Source organism: Vipera ursinii, assembly GCF_947247035.1.
Source record: "Vipera ursinii genome assembly, chromosome: 1".
Lineage (NCBI taxonomy): Eukaryota > Metazoa > Chordata > Lepidosauria > Squamata > Viperidae > Vipera > Vipera ursinii.
The window spans coordinates 32,635,606-32,653,944 of record NC_139512.1 but is presented as its reverse complement, the minus strand read 5'-3'; the positions used below and the strand labels follow the sequence as shown (position 1 = coordinate 32,653,944).

At 36.6% G+C, this 18,339-nt stretch overlaps 1 protein-coding gene across 1 annotated transcript in view; it reads left to right on the top strand.

The window, feature by feature from the left end:
• The window catches only part of KIF26A (kinesin family member 26A), a gene marked incomplete at both ends in the record, with an annotated part of 189,985 nt that overhangs the window by 86,368 nt on the left and 85,278 nt on the right, over positions 1 to 18,339 (top strand). The window contains one exon of the mRNA XM_083353389.1: positions 8,941 to 9,456. Within this exon, the coding sequence (XP_083209515.1) occupies positions 8,941 to 9,456 (516 nt within the window). The remainder of the gene's footprint in view (positions 1 to 8,940; positions 9,457 to 18,339) is intronic.

The window sequence follows — 18,339 nt, the reverse complement described above, 5'->3', positions numbered from 1 at the left end:
GGCCGTCCCCAGGGGTGACACTCTTCCAGGGGGCTGCTGGTGAGGAAGGGGCTGCAGGGGGAGGAGGGGCTGGGGTGATGGCTCACGTGCCCACAGAGAGGGCTCTGAGTGCCCCCTCTAAAATGCATGCCACAGGTTCACCACCACTGATCTATACTATACCTGTACATTTGGTTTTTCTTGCCAAAGTGTAGAACCTTACTTTTTTCACCATTGAATTTCATTTTGTTAGATAGCGCCCAATGTTCAAGTCTGTCAAGATCCTCCTGTATCTTAAGCCTATTTTCTGGATTGTTGGCTATTCCTGCCAGCTTATTGTTGTCTGCAAATTTGATGAGTTCCCCATCTACTGTATCCCTTCTAAATAATTGATGAAGATGTTGAAGAGCACTGGGCCCAGAACAGAGCCCTGGGGCACCCCACTACTCACTTCCCTCCAAGTAGATGCAGTTCCATTGAGGACAACATGCTGAGTATGGCCGGTCAGCCAGCTACGAATCCATCTGGTGGTGTTGCTGTCTAGCCCACATTTTTCTATCTTATCAAGTAGTAGGTTGTGGTCTACTTTATCAAATGTCTTACTGAAGTCCAAGTAAATTATATCCACAGCATTTCTCTGGTCCACTAATTTTGTCACCTGGTCAAAGAATGCAATAAGATTTGTCTGGCATGATCTGTTTTTGACAAAGCCATGTTGGCTTTTGGTAGTGACTTTGTTTGCCCCTAGGTGTCCGCTGATTTGTTGGTTGATTATCTTTTCTGAATTCCCTGATATTGAGGTCAGGCTGATAGTTTCCTGGATCCATTTTCCCCCTTTTTTGAAGATGGGAACTACATCATCTCTTTTCCAGTCCTCTGGTAGTTCCCCAGTGCTCCAGGATCTTTGAAAGATATAGTTCAGTAGTTCTGAGATCACATCTCAAAACCTTCAGAACCTTGGGGTGTAGTCCATCTGGACCTTGTGATTTGAACTCGTCTAGGCTGGACAGGTGCTCACTTAGCATTTTCTTTCCTATCTTAACTTGTGTTTCTAATCTGTTTTTTATGGTACTGTTTTTGATAGGTTGGACTGTTTTTCCCCTTTGTGTAAAGATGGATGCAAAAAACGAGTTCTCCCTGTTGCTTGTCACGTTCTTCCCCACTTTCTCCCACTACTGGACCAATCATTTCCTTAATGTTTTTCTTGTTTTTTACATGTTGAAAGAAGCTTTTTTTGTTATTTTTTACTTTTGCCACAAGCCTTAATTCATTTTGAGCCTTAGCTTTCCTCACTTCATCTTTGCAGGTTTGGGCTATTTGCTGATATTCTGCCTTAGTTATGTGCCCCTCTTTCCATTTTTTATACTTGTCCTTTTTGTCTTTCAGTTTATGAGAGAGTTTTTTACAAGTGACATGATAGATGTCTTCTGTTACATGAGGGGCTGCCACAAAGAAGTGAGGGTAGGACAAGAAGTAATGGGTGGAAGCATGTTAAAGAGAGACCCAACCTGGAACTAAGGAAAAACTTCCTGATAGTGAGAACAGTTAACCAATGGAATAGTGTCTTGGTGCTCCAACAGTGGAGGTTTTCTAGAAAATATTGGAAAGTCATTTGTCTGGGATGATATAAAGTCTTCTGCCCTGGTCAGAGGGTTGGACTGCCTCCAAGGTCCATTTCAGTCCTGTAATTCTATGTTTATTTGCAAGTATGTGAGTTTTGGAAAGATTTGCTAATTTGGAAGGATATAGGTTGCTAATTTGGAAGCTTTAGTTAAGAGAGGTGATTTGCTTGTCTGCTTTCATTACATCATATTAAAGCCTCTCCCATCCTACAATTTGGAATTTAAAATACAAAATCCTGTGATTTTCTGTGTAAGACCTTAACTACATAAAGAGCTCAAAGTGAATCCTTGTTGTTGGAGGTCTTTTGGAGGACGTTAGTATTAAATATAGGTGTATACCCAAATTGCATTTAATCTTTGTTTCTAATCTTCACAATAAGCATTGGCTGGGGAAGCAAGCCCAAGGAGGTACCTTTCACTGTTATACTTGCCGAGCCCCTTGTTCACCCTGACTCTGAAATAAAGTGTGAGGTAAACTCACCCAGTGGAAGAAAAGTATGTGATGTTTTTAAGTCAGCTTTTTGGTGTGCATATCGCCATGGAAGAAACCACAGATTTCTTGAATTTCTCATCAAACAAAATGTATTATCATGATGTCCTAGTTGAATGCATATCTAGGTTTTGCAAATGATGAGAAAGTTGGACTGAAGACAAGCAATATTTTTTGTAGAGAATCGAAAGTAGCCCTACTTTTCCATGATTTAAATTCATGATCTGTTCCATTGTCACTTCATGCCAAAATAGTTGAATAGGCTTTTAATGAAATTGAAAAGCCTGACAAATTTTCTAACCAAGGGGAAATTAAGATAACTGATTGCACTATGAGAAGCAAAGCTTCATTTATACCACCTTTGATTTTCTGAAGAGTATATTCACCTCTGTTTCTCATTCTCATACCCATCCTGGGCAAATCTTTTTTTTTAAATTCCAGAGAAAGAACACCTATGACCTCAGGAGACAAGTTGTTCCACTACTTAATAGTTCCCACAGTCAGGAAATTGCTTTGTCTTTCAGGTTCGAAATCAATGATTTCAAATCATTGGCTCTTGTTTTACAGAGGAGTACTATGGAGACATCGTCACATAAAGGAAAACTGCTGTTATGTCATCCCTTATTTTTCTCTAGAATACCCATTTTTAAAACCTTTTTTTCATAAATTTAGCCTCTTCAGTCCCTCCTGGTTCTTTTCTGTAATTTTTTTAGTTACTCAGCATCCTTGTTTTATGGCAAACTGGAGCCAGTGTTCCAGGTTTGATTTGACTAGTGCAGGATAAAGGCAGTATGGCAACTTTGCATCATCTTGTCATTGAATTTCTGTTGATGGAGCCCAAAACTACATCATCTCCTTTGGTAGCTGTGATGGTGAGATGGGCGGCACATACACTTAATAAATAAATATGAATAAATGTTGCTTGCTCATGCTTAATTTGTGAATTATCAGGACATATCCTTCTTGGAGGTAGTGCTACTACTGAGCCTGGTATCTGACATGATGTAAGGCAGCTGGTTGGATTAGAAGACTTCCAAGATGCCTTCCAACCTCTATGATTCTTCTGCTTGGTTGCATGGTCTGTAGTACAATTTTTCTAATTATTATTAGAGACAGAAATAACAATAGATAGACTAAGAGGATATGGTAGAATTCCTTTTTAATGTTTAGGCACCAGTATGCATCTTTCCTTCATTGTAAGATGTTGAAATGTAGTGGTTTTAATAAAAATATCTGCAAATAGTAAGCTTGTTTCTCAGCATGATAAACTTAAGACTTCATTAGGAATGAGGGAAAATGTGTTTAGATTACTGTTTAATGCATTCCAGGATATAGCTTTTGTTGCTTCCTTTATATTTGGAGGCATTATCTTACAAAAAACAAAAAAAAATGAAGTAAAATCTATATATTTGACACATCCTTAAGAAGAAAGTATAAAATTTTGAAGGAAATTGTTTCCTTTCCCAAATATTGCATTAGGACAGTACCGTATGTCTCCAAATACTTACAGTATGTTAGAAATGTATAAAAGTGTACATTCTCTGGCAGACTGTTTGTTTTTTAAACATGGCTTGATACAGAAAAAGAATGAAAAACTGGTGTGAAAAATGAGATGTGAAGTGATATTGAACAGGCTGGATTTGTCCATCCCTAGTTATCATTGTTTTTTAAATGGAAAGCTAATTAAAAGGCAAGTACATGAGCAGTTATCAAGTGCACCGCAAGCTCTATTGTTAGTGCCTGATAATCATTTTCATGCTGGGTATTATAGAGTGATGGTGCTTATTATGGCTTATTAATCAAGTATGAAGGGTCTGCCAAGGACTCAGATGATGCTTAAGTGTGTGATAGCCTAATACATTCATATGTAATCACAGACGAGGAGATTGTATAGAATGGTATTTCTTTCATATCTAACAGCTAAGTTACAGTTCATACGTGAACCCTAAAAGATTTCTTTTTAAGTGTTTTTGTTTAAATTATAGTACAGGGAAATTTTAGGTTGGCAAGATCTACTTTTTTAAAAATTGGAACTCAGAAGGTCTAATAAACTAATGAACAAGAGCCAGGTTATATAAATCAATCAATCAATCAATCAATCAATCAATCAATCAATCAATCAATCAATCAATCAATCAAATAAATAAATAAATAAATAAATAAATAAATAAATAAATAAATAAATAAATAAATAAATTCCTTGATCTGGGAATGGAATATTCCCAAGAACTCTGGAATTTTCTGTTTCCCTCTAAATCAGGGGTCTTCAAACTTGGCCCTTTTATGACTTGTGGACTTCAATTCCCAGAATTCCTCATCCAGACATGCTGGCTGAGGAATTCTGGGAGTTGAAGTTCACAAGTTATGAAAGGGCCACGTTTGAAGACCCATGCTCTAAATCAGGGCTTTTCAACCTTTTCACCCATTGTACCACTTTTAAGATATGGCAACATCCGAGTACCACCAGTCGCCTAGCAAGGTGTCAACACTTGATGACCGAAAAAAAGGAAAAAGTTGATGAAGTACAGGTAGTCCTCGACTTACAACAGTTCGCTTAGTAACTGTTCAAAGTCACAATGGCACTGAAAAAAGTGCCCCCCAAGCCACAGCCGAGCAAGACACCTGCCTTTCTTCCTCCTGTCCGAGGTTTTCATTCTGTTGTTGATTGGCAGCAGGGTTGGTGGTGTTTGGTTTTTATTCTCCCCCCCTCTGCTGGGTGGTTGCAGTGGTTTTGGTCACTTCACATAACCCTGGGACACTGTGACCATCATAAATATAATCAGTTGCCAAGCATCTGAATATAAATCACATGAGCCTGGAGATGCTGCAACATTCCAGCTGATCAGCGCTTCTTCTGGGCTCAGCAGGTGCGCCGAGCTCCAGCTGGAGCCTGGTGCTTATCCTGGCGCTTCTGCTGAGCTCTGACAGCCCTGCAGGTCCAGCGATCTCTCACTCAGGTTTGTGTGGTGCTGCCACCAGTTCAGCTCATTTCCCTCCCTCTCTAACACTTTTCTATGATGGTTGCATACCACCTGCTAGGTGCTAATGTACCACAGGTGGTACCCGTACCACTGGTTGAAAAGCCCTGCTCTAAATCATATTGAACCTCTCCCACCCAACCATGGTATTCCAGGGATGGTTCAGAGATTTTGGGAAGTAAATTCCCCAAAATGAGTTTTGAAGGATTCACTCCTGTAAACTATCCAACCTTGTAAGTGCATGTTCCGGGATACATTTGGCAAAGTCCAGGGGGAAAATGGAATTAGAATTGGAAGTTCTGTGAAACATTCTATTCCTCCATTAACAAATTTTGCAAATCTCTGGAGACTTATGCAAAAATCATACACTTAGAATTTTAGAGTTATGAGCTCAGAATTGAACAGAACTCATCCAACCGAAATGCATCCCTTTGGGGGCCATTTTTGTCTCTAGAGAATGTTTAGATACATATTTGAGGATGGTATGCTTGAATAGAAAATAAATTAAACTCACTTCTGGGCGTATACAATTAGAATATTTTCGTATATAAACTTTTTATTAATTCTTTTTTTCTTTACATACATATGTTAATTTTACAACCAGCGTGCGGTCTGGGTTCAAAGGTGCTAATACATAATCAAATCCTACTCTTTGGTTCTCTCCTCTAGCCATTTGTAGAATAATTTCCAGCTTCGGTAGTATTCCATTTCTTCTTTATCTTTCAATCTCATAGTTAGTCTGTCTATCTCAGTGCATTCTATTATTTTTTTAATTACTTCTTCCTCTGGTGGTATTCCTTCATTTTTCCAGTATTGCGCGAAGATTATTCCTGCTGCTGTTGTAATATGTAGAACCAAATATAAACTTTGTATATTAATCTTTTCTGGTGTTATACCTAATAGAAAAAATTCCGGATTAAATACTACATGTTCTCCTAATATTTTTTCTAACCAAGCATGTATTTTTTTCCAATAAGCCTTTGCTTTATCACATGTCCACCAGATATGATAGTATGTGCCTGAATTATATTTACAATTCCAAAATTTATCTGACATATTTTTAAACATTTTTGCTAATCTTGCTGGTGGCAGGTGCCATCTGTAGAACATTTTATATAAATTTTCTTTATACGCAGTTGACATTGTCAGTTTATAATTTCTGTCCCATAATTTTTGCCATTTTTCTAATTCTATATTGTAACTAAAGTTTTTTGCCCACCTTGTCATTGTCTCTTTAGTTTGTTCACTTTCCATCTCTAAAATTAACAAAAAGTTATACATTTTCTTAGTTTCTCATCAAGGTTAACAATATCTTATCAAATACAGTTTGTTCTTTATAAAACAAACACAGTTTCACATCTTTTTTGTATCTATTTTGTATTTGTAGCTGTACTCACCATGACATGTTGATGCCCTGATTTCCCAGCTCTTGTTTCGATTTTAATGTCCCATCAGTATTTAAAATATATCTATATGCCCAAATTTTTTCAAAATCTACCAAATTTGGATGTGAGAAAGCTTCCATCATTGATAACCACCATGGAATTTTTACATATATTTTAGTTTTGATTTTTTCCCCATACTGTTATCAAAGCATTTCTAATATAGTGATTTTGAAAATACTTATGAATTTTGTTTTTCCCGTACCACAAAAAAGTGTGCCACCCCAATTGTAAGTCATGTCCCTCCAAATATAACAACCTTTTATTCCTAAGAAGTTATCCATTCTTTCACCCATGTTAATACAGATGCTTGATAATACAAAACCCACTCGGGTAGTTCAAAACCTCCATGTTTGAAATGAAAATAAGATCTTAGGCAATATATTCATTTTAACTGTAGCAATTCTTCCTAATAGTGACAATTGTAAGTTCTTCCACTTTTCAAAATCTAGCTTTATTTGTTTCAATAGCCTTATATATTTTTTTTTAAAATCCCATTTATATCCCGCCCTTCTCCGAAGACTCAGGGTGGCTTACAATCTAAGAAGCACAAATCAATGTGCTTAGCAATAGCCTTCATTCTATGTATATGCCTGCTTATTAGGGCTTTTGCCCCCCCCCCCAAGTGGCATTTTTACAAAGTCAGCTTATTGCCCCCAACAATCTGGGTCCTCATTTTACCTACCTTGGAAGGATGGAAGGCTGAGTCAACCTTGAGCCTGGTGGGACTCGAACCTGCACTAATTGCAGGCAGCTGGTGTTACTTAAGGAGGCATTAGCCCACTGCTCCACCAAGGCTCTTGTAATTGTCTTCTTTTATTGTTGAGCATTTGGCTGATAAATATATACCCAAATATTTAACCTTTTTCACTATCTGTACCTCTGTTGATTCTGACAATCGACTTTTTTGCTTATCCGTGAGATTCTTAACTATTATCTTAGTTTTTTCTTTATTTATTTTTAATCCCGCTATTTTTCCATACTGCTCTATCTTTCCCAACAATTTGGGAATCATCTCTAGGGGTTCTTCCAAAATAAATACTAAATCATCAGCAATTGCTTGTAATTTATATGTTTCACCCTTTATCCCCAACACTTTAATTTCTGTATCTTGTCTGATATTTCGATTTAAGACTTCCAAAGTGAAAATGAATAACAGAGGAGATAATGGGTATCCTTGCCTTGTGCCTTTTCTTATCTCAAAGCTCTCAGTACAATCTCCATTCACAATCACTTTGGCTGTTTGTTTGTTATATATTGTAGATCTAGTAGTCCTTTGTTCTCTGGCAGGTCCTTCATTCTCGCCCATTTGGTTGTCTTTCTCTTTCTGTTCTCCTGTTTGTGTGGTTGCTCCTTGAGTCCTTTCTTCTGTTTGCTTCTGCTCCTTACTCTCCCCTTGTCTTTGTTTTACTCCTTCATCTAAAATTGCCCTATTCCTTACTTCAATGTCTTCCGCCTTCCAGATTGAGTCCAATCGATATCTTGTATTATTCCAGTTTATTAAGATGCCTTCCAGCATCAGCCATCTCAAGTTTATACCATTGGCCATCAGCTTCGTAGTCAGAAAGTGGTAATGTCTTCGGGTATCTCTTACTCTCTTAGGTATCTGCTTTAAAACCACAATTTATTTATTTTTGTATTGTATTGGCTCATCTCTAACTTTCCGTAGTACTTCATCTCTTGTTGTCTTCTTTGTAAACCGTACATGTACTTCTCTTGGCAATTTATATCTTCTTGCATAGCTTGAATTAATACAAAATATTTCATCGACCTCTAGCTGGATTTCTCCTCAGTCTGCCTTTAAAGCCTCCTCCAGGATGTTAATAATCACCTCTGCTATGTTTTCTTCTCTATCCTCAGGAATATTTTGAAATCTTAAACAATGTTCAGCTTTTTCCATCCCTAAAATCTTAATTGCGTTATCTAATTTTTCATTTTCTTGTAATAACATTTCTATATTTTTATCGTTCTCATCTGTTTTTTCTTCAATTTTGTGTACTTTCTGTTGATTTTTAATTATCATTTGATTTTGAGCTTCAAATTTTCCCTTTATATCCAAGATTTCTTCACTTACTTTCTCAAGTTTAGAATATTTTCATGTGACCCATAGTAAGAAAGATTTCCACTGGAGACTATTAAGTCTACTGCATGTTGAAATAGAAATATTGTACTACAGTAGATGGCCCAATCTTTTATCTGTGCTTTTGGAGAAAGATTGTGCCTTCGTGCCAGAATGAAGACTTTGCAATAGATATCCCATTTAGATCAAGGATCATATTAAAGAGAGAGTTGAGAGAGGTTTGCCTCAGGCTTGGAAGAACCTGCTGTGAGAGAAAATAGTTAATATAGTTTGTACCACAATATTTGATTTTTAAAATATTTTTCTTGGTAGTTAACTCATTGTGCTTCTGTTCTTGTTTTTTTTCCAGGACCCACAATTATCAGCTTTAATTTTTGACAAGCTTCAAGTGCCTGAATGTTTACAGAAACCTAGGAGTGAAGGGGAAAGCAGGTGTGATGTTTGTGCTGCCCACCTGAATCAGCTGAAGCAAGAAGCAATCCAGGTCATCCACAACCTTGACCAAGCCAGCTGTCAAGAGGCAACAGGACCCCCCACAAATGCTGTGGCAATGGCTGCGGTGATACCAAGATTGAACTCCCAAAACATGGTCAGTGTCTCTTCTCAGAGGGACGTGTCCCTCATGGCTGGACAGGGGGGTAGACAGCCTGGCAAAACTGCAAGCTTTTTCTCTGGGACGGAGAGGAAGAAGGGACCAGGGTGGCCACAAGGTTCAGGTGGCTTCCCAAACTCCAGCGTTCAAGTTACAGTGGCTCCCAGTGGCCTTAGTGGGGCATTGAGCTCAGTAACGATCCAGGCTCAGCAGTACCTTGAAGGGATGTGGAGTATCTCCCGAGTAAACAGTTTTCTTCCTCAAGCTTGTCTAGTAAGTAATTGCCTACTGTTTCTGATATTCCATATAGTTACGGGTTTTGTTGCCTCTTTTCTTGAAAGCTTTCATCCAACATATGAAGTACTTTCATTCCACTGTAAGTGGCAGCCTTGTTTCAGGGGAAATGGAAGTAAGACTGACGAAAGTGGCTTTTCTACACAAGCACCTCCCCTTTTCTATAAGGACTGCCATGTTGCATGGATGCCCCAAAGGGGAAGAGCTTGTGGTACAACATTGTGATTCTAAAGGGGAAATAAATGTATTTACAGTGTTCAATTGATATAGTATGTGAGCTGGGTGCCTCTCAAAATTTAAATTAAAAAAGAAAACAAGTCCATATAAATAAATAGTCAAAATAATGACAACAGAAAGCTCTAAAACCAGGTTCAAATAGAGAAAACAATTCATAAAATATAAAATATTAAAATGTGGGAGAATGCCAACCAGTAGGTTAAAAGCAATATGGTCATTGTATATTGGTGTACATCATAAAAGCAATTAAAATAATACAAAATTGATGTACATGTTAGCAAGTAAAACTATTGCATATATGTTAATACATCCAAGAAACTGAGCCCTAATTGTTTAGGACTGGGAAGAAATTATAGGCAACAAATTATAGGGGGGTTTTTTTGGTCTTACATTTAAAGTAGTGGCCATGGTTGGTATTTGAATGTATCATTTGAGATGGACAAGGCTGGAGAGCTAAGCTGTCTCGTTCAATTTTACAGCAATAGTCACAGAGCAAAATAGCTCATTGTAACAGTTCCACTTTATGTGCTTCAGTGTTAAACTTGTCATAAAGATAGCCTTATAATCTTTTGTGATGCCTGTGTAAATAATTTCCGTGTAGAATGGCTGAATTTTCTTTGACTGTTGAAGAGTGTAATTATGGATGCTACATTTTCATAATAGCTTTTTATTCACCTCCGAGTTAACAAACTGGAATACAAATTCTGTATGGTTTAGAGATAATCCCTGGATGAAGTATGGCAGCTGGTCAGATCTGAATGGTTTCAGTAAACTCTCCTGAAGTAAAAAGTTCAGGGATGTAAAAATATATTTGAGTTGGGTTTCAGTTAAGATTCTAATAGATATTGATATGAACCTGTGAATTTACTGGTAATAGGCCAACACATGAACTGTGAACATAAGTTATTTGCTGTGTTTCCTCATAATGTATTAATATATCAAACACAAGGAAAAAAAGGATAATATGTGGTTTTCTTGAGCAGTAAAAATTTCCAAATAAACAAGGTGGCTTCTAATTATTGTTTATGCGGTAAATATAAAAACTTAAGTATTATTCCTACACTTGTGCAGCTTTCCTTATAAACATTAAAGTTTCACATGAAACTCTGAGCATCCCCAAACTTCTGATTTTGAATGCTCTCTAGGTGAGTAGCCACAATTTTTCTCCATCCCTTCTTGATTTTTAAGAATGAGCAAGTGTGTGCGTCATTGGCCCACAGAGATCTGTTCAGTTCTTTCTTTTATCAGTATTTGGTATAAGAGGATGCACTTTTTTGAAGCACAGTCACTGGATAACAGTTCATGGGATGGTTACCAGTGCAGAGTTTTTGAGCAGGTCAGTCATATGATAGTTGGAGAAAAATGGAACAGAATTAAGCATGATGGGGTGGAGCCAATACTAATCATACTTTGTTTATTTATTTATGTTCTGGCCTAGTCCCAAAGGATTGGACAGTGTGCCATATCAACAAAAATATTCCCCCTAGAATAAATAAATCAGAACAATGACAAAATCAAAATCACAAACATGAAAGATAAACTCTAAATCAGACCACAATCACTCTGTGTCTACAGTCAGTTAGCTAAAACAATAATCATGTTGAAATAAAGAAAGGTTTTCTTTAAAATAAAGAATTTTCTTTAAATAAAAAGTTGTAGAACCTTGATACCAAAATTGGATTCAGATATAATAAAACAGAAACAATTTATCAATCCCCCAACTCCCCTCCCCAAACCCCCCCAGACCACTGAAGTGGGTAAGAATTCTTTATTTTAATAATGTTTATGTTATCTGCAAGCTAATAAACTGTTAAGACACTGTAAAGTCTTTGGAGGGATGAAAAAAATAAAACTTCATTGCCACATAGGAATTATAACTGTTTAATTATAATTGTTAATGTTGCCATTCAGACATCTGAATTGCCAGATGGGCAACAAATAAATCTGATACATAAAATAAATATTCTAAATTGCTTGCCATATCAAATAGAATATTTGATATGGCAAACTAGCCATATCATTTTCAGTTTCAGTGAATACAGACATTTTGTGAGATAAGACGGCTATTTTTGCATTTCTTCTATTTCTGGTTCTGCCAAAATCAGTGCAAGACTCTCATGTTTCAAAGGTAAATCACTTCTCTGATATTACCAAGGAAAGAGTTATGAAAGTTTCCAGGAGTTGAGTTCAACTAAAAAGAAACTTTACTTTTTTATACCTACGGTATGTATAAGCCAGTGTTATCATTGCTGAATATTAATTATATCATTAAGTTGGATTTTATATGAGAGCTTGAACTGCCTTTTCTATCATACCCCAATTAAAAATTAAGACAAATAATTGATTTGTTTTTACTCGATTCAGAATTTGGTGTTTATGAATATGCTTGAAGATAATTTTCAGTGACTTAGCAACTCACAGAACACTGGTTGAAAAAAAATGTCCCCATGTGTTTATTATTATTAATGGTCAACTTACAGATTTCAATCTGGCACAGTCAGTGGTAGATAAAAATGCATGATTTTTCCCCCCATTGCGTGTAGCTCTGCATCCGAAGTGCAGCTCCAGGAGCCAAACTGCTGCTGAATTGTAATTTTAATAGTACTGGAAGAGACATTTATTTAACTTAGAATAATTGACTGTATTTGATTTAAGTGGATTTTTTTGGTCTGATTTCTGTCCACTGTCTAGTCTCATCCCACTTTTGTGAATGAGACAAAGGCAAAGTTCAGAGAGTAAGAATGGCTCTAAGTTCAGAAGAAGTATAAACATCCATGTTCTATATACCATGGAAGTTTGAACAAAAAAAATGCATTCTGAAACCACATAAACTGGGTGCTGGACTCTCAGTCCATTCTCTTTCTCAGTATAAAAAGAAAGACTAAAGTCCTAAAACCTCTCTTAACCCAAGCATCCTGCCTGAGAAAAATCACCCAAGCAACCCCTGTTCGATCTTTTCTTACTTGCAGGCCAAGCGGTTATTAATATAGTATCTCATAAAAGGACCTGCCCAAACTAGCTATAGAAGCCAACTTGAGCCAGCAGCCCTGACCACAATGGCAGGCCTAGATTTCACCTGTTCTTATTGAAAACCAACTTTAACATTAGGGGTAGGTTAGAAATTCATAGATTGTCTAAATACTTTAGGCAACCCCAACACTAAACATCTGATTACATATCTTTTTCCAAGTGTCTCTCAGTTGCATAGACATTATATGTGTAAATTTACCCCGAAGATATAGTGATTATTTTGAACTAGCTCTGGATTCCACTGGCTTGTTACTATACCTGTGCTAGAATAGATGGAAATTTCTAGAAGATGCAGGGGTTTCAAAGTAGGCAAACCAGTAAAAACTATTGCTCTGAAACTAATTAATTAATGTTTTCCTAGGGATTTTGAAAGAAAGTGATTGCCATTGTGATCAAGATAAATAATCTTTCTTAATGAAGCCATTAGCTCTTTTGTAGCACATGTAAGCTGCTGAAGAATAGAAAGTTGGACTAGAACTGTACATCTGTATTGTAACTTTTACTTGAATGATGATTTTATTTTTATTTATATTACTTTTTAAATACAATATACAATATTGCTGGATTTTACTATGGTATTTCACATTTCAGTAAAGACCATTTTCATGTTCGGTAGAATACATTATGCAGGATCCAATCTGGGTCGGTCACTGGAAACAGAGATTTAGTCTTCCGAGCTTTTGGATTCACGCTGGAGCCCATCCTCAGGGAACGTCTCTCTCACCAGAATTCTGATCCCGGTTCCCGACCCAGATTGGGTCCTGCAACATTATCCTGGGACCTTTCATTATTCAATATTATTCTTTGCCTTCATCAGTTAGAATACATATCAATTTTTTTGGATACTGTTCTATGAATGGGGTTGTGTGTGTGTGTGTGTGTGTGTTTGTGTATGTGTTCAACTGTTACACTAGTTTTCAGATTCTATTTTCTATAACTTCATAACTGACAGGTTTTATTGACTTTACCAGCATTTTATCTTTTTAGAATTTGAGGGTTTTTTTGTACATCTCAAGAACAATTTGGTTATACTAATTGAAAAAGATTTATTATACTCCTGATAATAACATGGAATTGTTTCATGACAGAATCTGTATATAATAGCACAGTGAAGTTTTAGTTCTCCCCTTTTCCTCTTTATGTGGGCTACTGATTTTATTTCACTTTCAGGCAGTAATGGATTTATAATTAGAATATAGTCACAGTAATCAATGGTGGGATTATTAGGCATATAAATAGAACTTTTGAAACTAAGAGGAGGTAATTTTCTGCTGCTACTGAGGAACAATTATTGAGGTTTTGTCAAGGATTTTTTAAATTGCACTTGCATACAATTAAAGGAGTTTTAAAGGAGTAAATAAGGCTGGTTACCTACTTTGAAATAATAATAAAAATAACTAGAAGAGTAAGTTCATATGTATTGACTCTTGCGTTGAATTCTGTGTCTACTTACCATAAGCAGACAAATTTAAAAGTTCCTGAATTGCATTCTGAGAAATCTCTTGACAGAACCACAAGCTTGCTTTAATTTAAAAAAAAAAGAATTTTTGGGAAAGTTACTGAAGTCAACAATTTGTGAAAAGAGTTAACTTAATCCAGTTAGGTTCAGTGAATGCTAACTACAGGGACCAAGGCTTGAATTTATATTACATGTTGCTGGTTGCTCACCTTTCATCCATGGAGTCTGACACAGCGTGCATAGGTCTCCCATTCTGCCTCATAACAATTCTGTGCTTTAGGTTAGGGTGAACATAGATGTGAACTACAGCTTTTCTGTTCCTCATCAGAAACCTAACCACTATATTGCATAACCAGATGTGTGAGGACATTGAATGGGAGATGGAACTAATAGAGTTGGTTCATGAAGAGAAAAGAAATCAAATAGCATCATGTTTTGAAGTGCACACATTTATAGATATTTTATTTTATTATTATTTTATTTTTTCTACATTCTGATGATTGAGAATTGGAAAAGTTCCCCCCCTCCCCCAAACGCCTTTTGCAGGCGGAAGGGATTGAATTATCAGGACATGCTTTTGGCAATATTCAAGATTGTCCAGACCTTGGACAGCTCCAAAGATCAGCAAACAAATTGCTTTATAGGTTTCTACAACTTGTAATTTTCAACTGAGATAAAGCTTTGCCAACTTTTCTAAATCCTACTTCTCCACTGAGGTAAGAATAACAGAGTCTTTATCTGCCATCTTGGATTTCCTATACTGTGATATAGTTTCTAAGCAGATCTGTTTGTGTGGGACAATAACTTATGGCAAAATGTAGAATTCAGTGTGCCTGGCTTATTTGTGTATTTGGGATCTTGGGTAATTGCCTCTGTGAGTTCATAATTCCATTTTCTGATGGAATTTAATATATACATTGCTTCCATGAGTATCTTGAGATTCTGCCATTATTCCATGTGAATTTATTCTGGTAACAAATCATGAGCACATTGTACATTGATTCTATCTTCTCCACAGCCATCTTTACTAAATACTGTAATTGCTTTTAGGATATAGGATAGTTGGGTGAGGAGTCTGGGTGCAGGCAAATATGCTTGTTGAGGTTTTCTGAACAGCAGTTATGATTTACACTGTGATAATTATTTTAATATGATTGAATCTTTGGTTTTCAGACTAATGGGGTGACCTACACTGTAGATCCTTTTTATTCCAAAAAAGAAAAATTAACAACAGCTTCCATGATAATTAGATGAGAAAAAAAGATGACTGTCCTGTCCCATCATTTACTGTGCTGTCCCACAATCAGAGATAACTGCTCTAAAATACAAGAGGCAAGCAAGTAATTAATCAATCAACAAATAGATTTAAGGGAATCCCAGTATTTTAGTTAAGCCAAACAAGATCCAGAAAATTAAGATAAAACAAAGTTAGGTATACAATGTCATAATACACAAAAGTAGTTTAGAAGTTCAGGATAGAACTGGTTACAAATACACTAATTGTGGATGTTGTTTTCATCATTAGATTATTCCAAGTGGTAAACTTTCTGATCTAGGATGCAAGCCTCTATCTGAATCCAACTTGCTCAGTTCAAAAACAAGGCAGTTCCTGAACGTTTCTCCCAAGGAGACTTTACATTCAAAATTATACTTCTGCTCAGTTCTCAGATTCTCAGCCCAGCATGACCAATATTTCCACAGGCTTGGAAACTACTTTGAAGAATCCATTTCACTTTGGCTTCTCATTAGCAGTTTAGAAAATCATCCTTGCTTGCCACAATGGTCTGACACATGGCCATTAATAGCCAAAATGTCCCTTGGATTCTATGATCCAAATAACATGGGAAAAATATATTTGAAAATTATATATAATATATAGTACAATGAGGACCAGTTTGGTGTAGTGATTAAGGTATCAGGCTAGAAACCAAGAGACTGTGAGTTGTAGTCCTGCCTTAGACATGAAGCCAGCTGAGCTAGTCTCCTTCAGCCCTAGGAAGGAGGCAGTGGTAAACCATTTCTGAAAACCCTTGCCAAGAGGATTGCAGGAACTTGTTCAGGCAGTTTCTGAAAATTGAATACAATTGAATGGATATATGTGTGTGTATATATATATATATATATATATATATATATATATATATATATATATATATATATATATATATATATATATATATATATATATATATATATATATGTTGGAAGGGACCTTGGAGGTCATCTAGTCCAACCCCCTGCTCAGGCAGGAAGCCCTATACCATTTCAGGCAAATGGCTGTCCATTCTCTTCTTAAAAATTTCCAGTGTTGGAACATTCACCACTTCTGGAGGCAGGTTGTTCCACTGGTTAATTGTTCTAACTGTCAGGAAGTTTCTCCTTAGTTCTAGGTTGCTTCTCTCCTTGACTAGTTTCCATCCATTGCTTCTTGTCCTGATTTCAGGTGCTTTGGAGAATAGCTTGACTCCCTCTTCTTTGTGGCAGCCCCTGAGATATTGGAACACTGCTATCATGTCACCCTCACCCTTCTCTTCGTTAAACTATACATACCCAATTCCAGCAACCGTTCCCTATATGTTTTAGCCTCCAGTCCCCCAATCATCTTTGTTGCTCTTCTCTGTACCCTTTCTAGAGTCTATGTAGAGTCTCTACATACACACACACACACACACACACATGTATATGTGTGTATATATATATGTATATATATGTATGTATATATACATACACATACACACACACACGCACACACACTACAATGTTACCAACAGTGCAGTGTTGAAATAATATAGGTACAAAATTCTTACCTCGATGTTTTATGGGATAGCTTACCTATTGCATATGTAAAACTCTGAGGTGCATGTTTAGACACAGACAGCAGAGAGAGTTTTCTTGCTACTGTGCAGCAGCTGCGGGTATTAAAAACCTCTATAGAAATGAAGTTTAGTCATAAAATTCCTCTTATGCTATTTTTTAATGAGCCCCACTGGAATCATTGGCAAAGAGCAGTAAAAAGTTGATGCTGAGAAATATTTTTCTAGAAAAAAGCATAAACCGCATTTCTGTACTTTTAGTGGCAATTGTAGTGTATAATTTTATTGACACGTTGACCAAATATGTGTATGCGTCCTTTATGCTTCTAGGAAGGTTTTACGGCCTTTGAAATTCCACAGGGAAAGTAAAATTTTTTATAATATTTATTCTAGTCAACAGTTATGGATCATAGAATTTTAAGCTAAAGCATTTTAAATTGAGACTATTATTATTTCATGAGCAAGCACATTTCTGTTTTTGGAAACTTGTTACATTTCCATTCTAATAGCTATGACCACTGTGAGATGTTTTAAACTAAGTAATAAAACTCCTTAACCTCTTTCACATTTGTATGTCAATGCACCAGTCAGAACCAGATCAAAACCTAGGAAGAATTTCATATAGCTCTTTTTAAAGGAAAGGCTTACTGGTATAAATCACTGTTCTTAGATCCCTTCTCAATATTCCTAGGTTCCTGAATGATGAAATGAGTCATGATAGCTGAAACTTTGTGAAAGATAGCCAACTACAACAATCTTTTCCTGTAGTGCTTAGTTCTAGGAGAGTTTTTGTGTAGATTCTTAGTCATCTAGGGCAGCAGTGAGATTAGTGCTGGCCAGTAGAACCCTGGATGATCTAAGAGCCATTTCATGCCCTAGTTTTCCCTCGCCATGTGTGTTCCAGGTAAATTTGAAATATAGTTCGCAAATTTTCCATTTCTTGCCAGCAAAGCATTCTAGTTTGACTCCAGCTGAAGAACACTATATTGGGAAAGGCTGAGTAGTTTCAGGTTGTAACATTCTAGCTTGTATCAGCTCAAGCTACAGTGCTTTTCCCACCTGTGAGCCTTTTTCAGTGTTGTACATTAGACACAGAAGAGAAGGCCATTCATTCTGATTGACATTCACAAGAGGAGCTGATGCAGTTTCAGTTCCACACCTCAATCTGAAATCTATCTAAAAGGAGTCTAGCTTAATAATTAATCCACTCACCCAGGGTCTTTATATTGGCATTTCAACAACAACAACAACAACAACAACAACAACAACAACAACAACAACAACAACATTGGAAGGGACCTTGGAGGCAAGTTGTTCCACAGA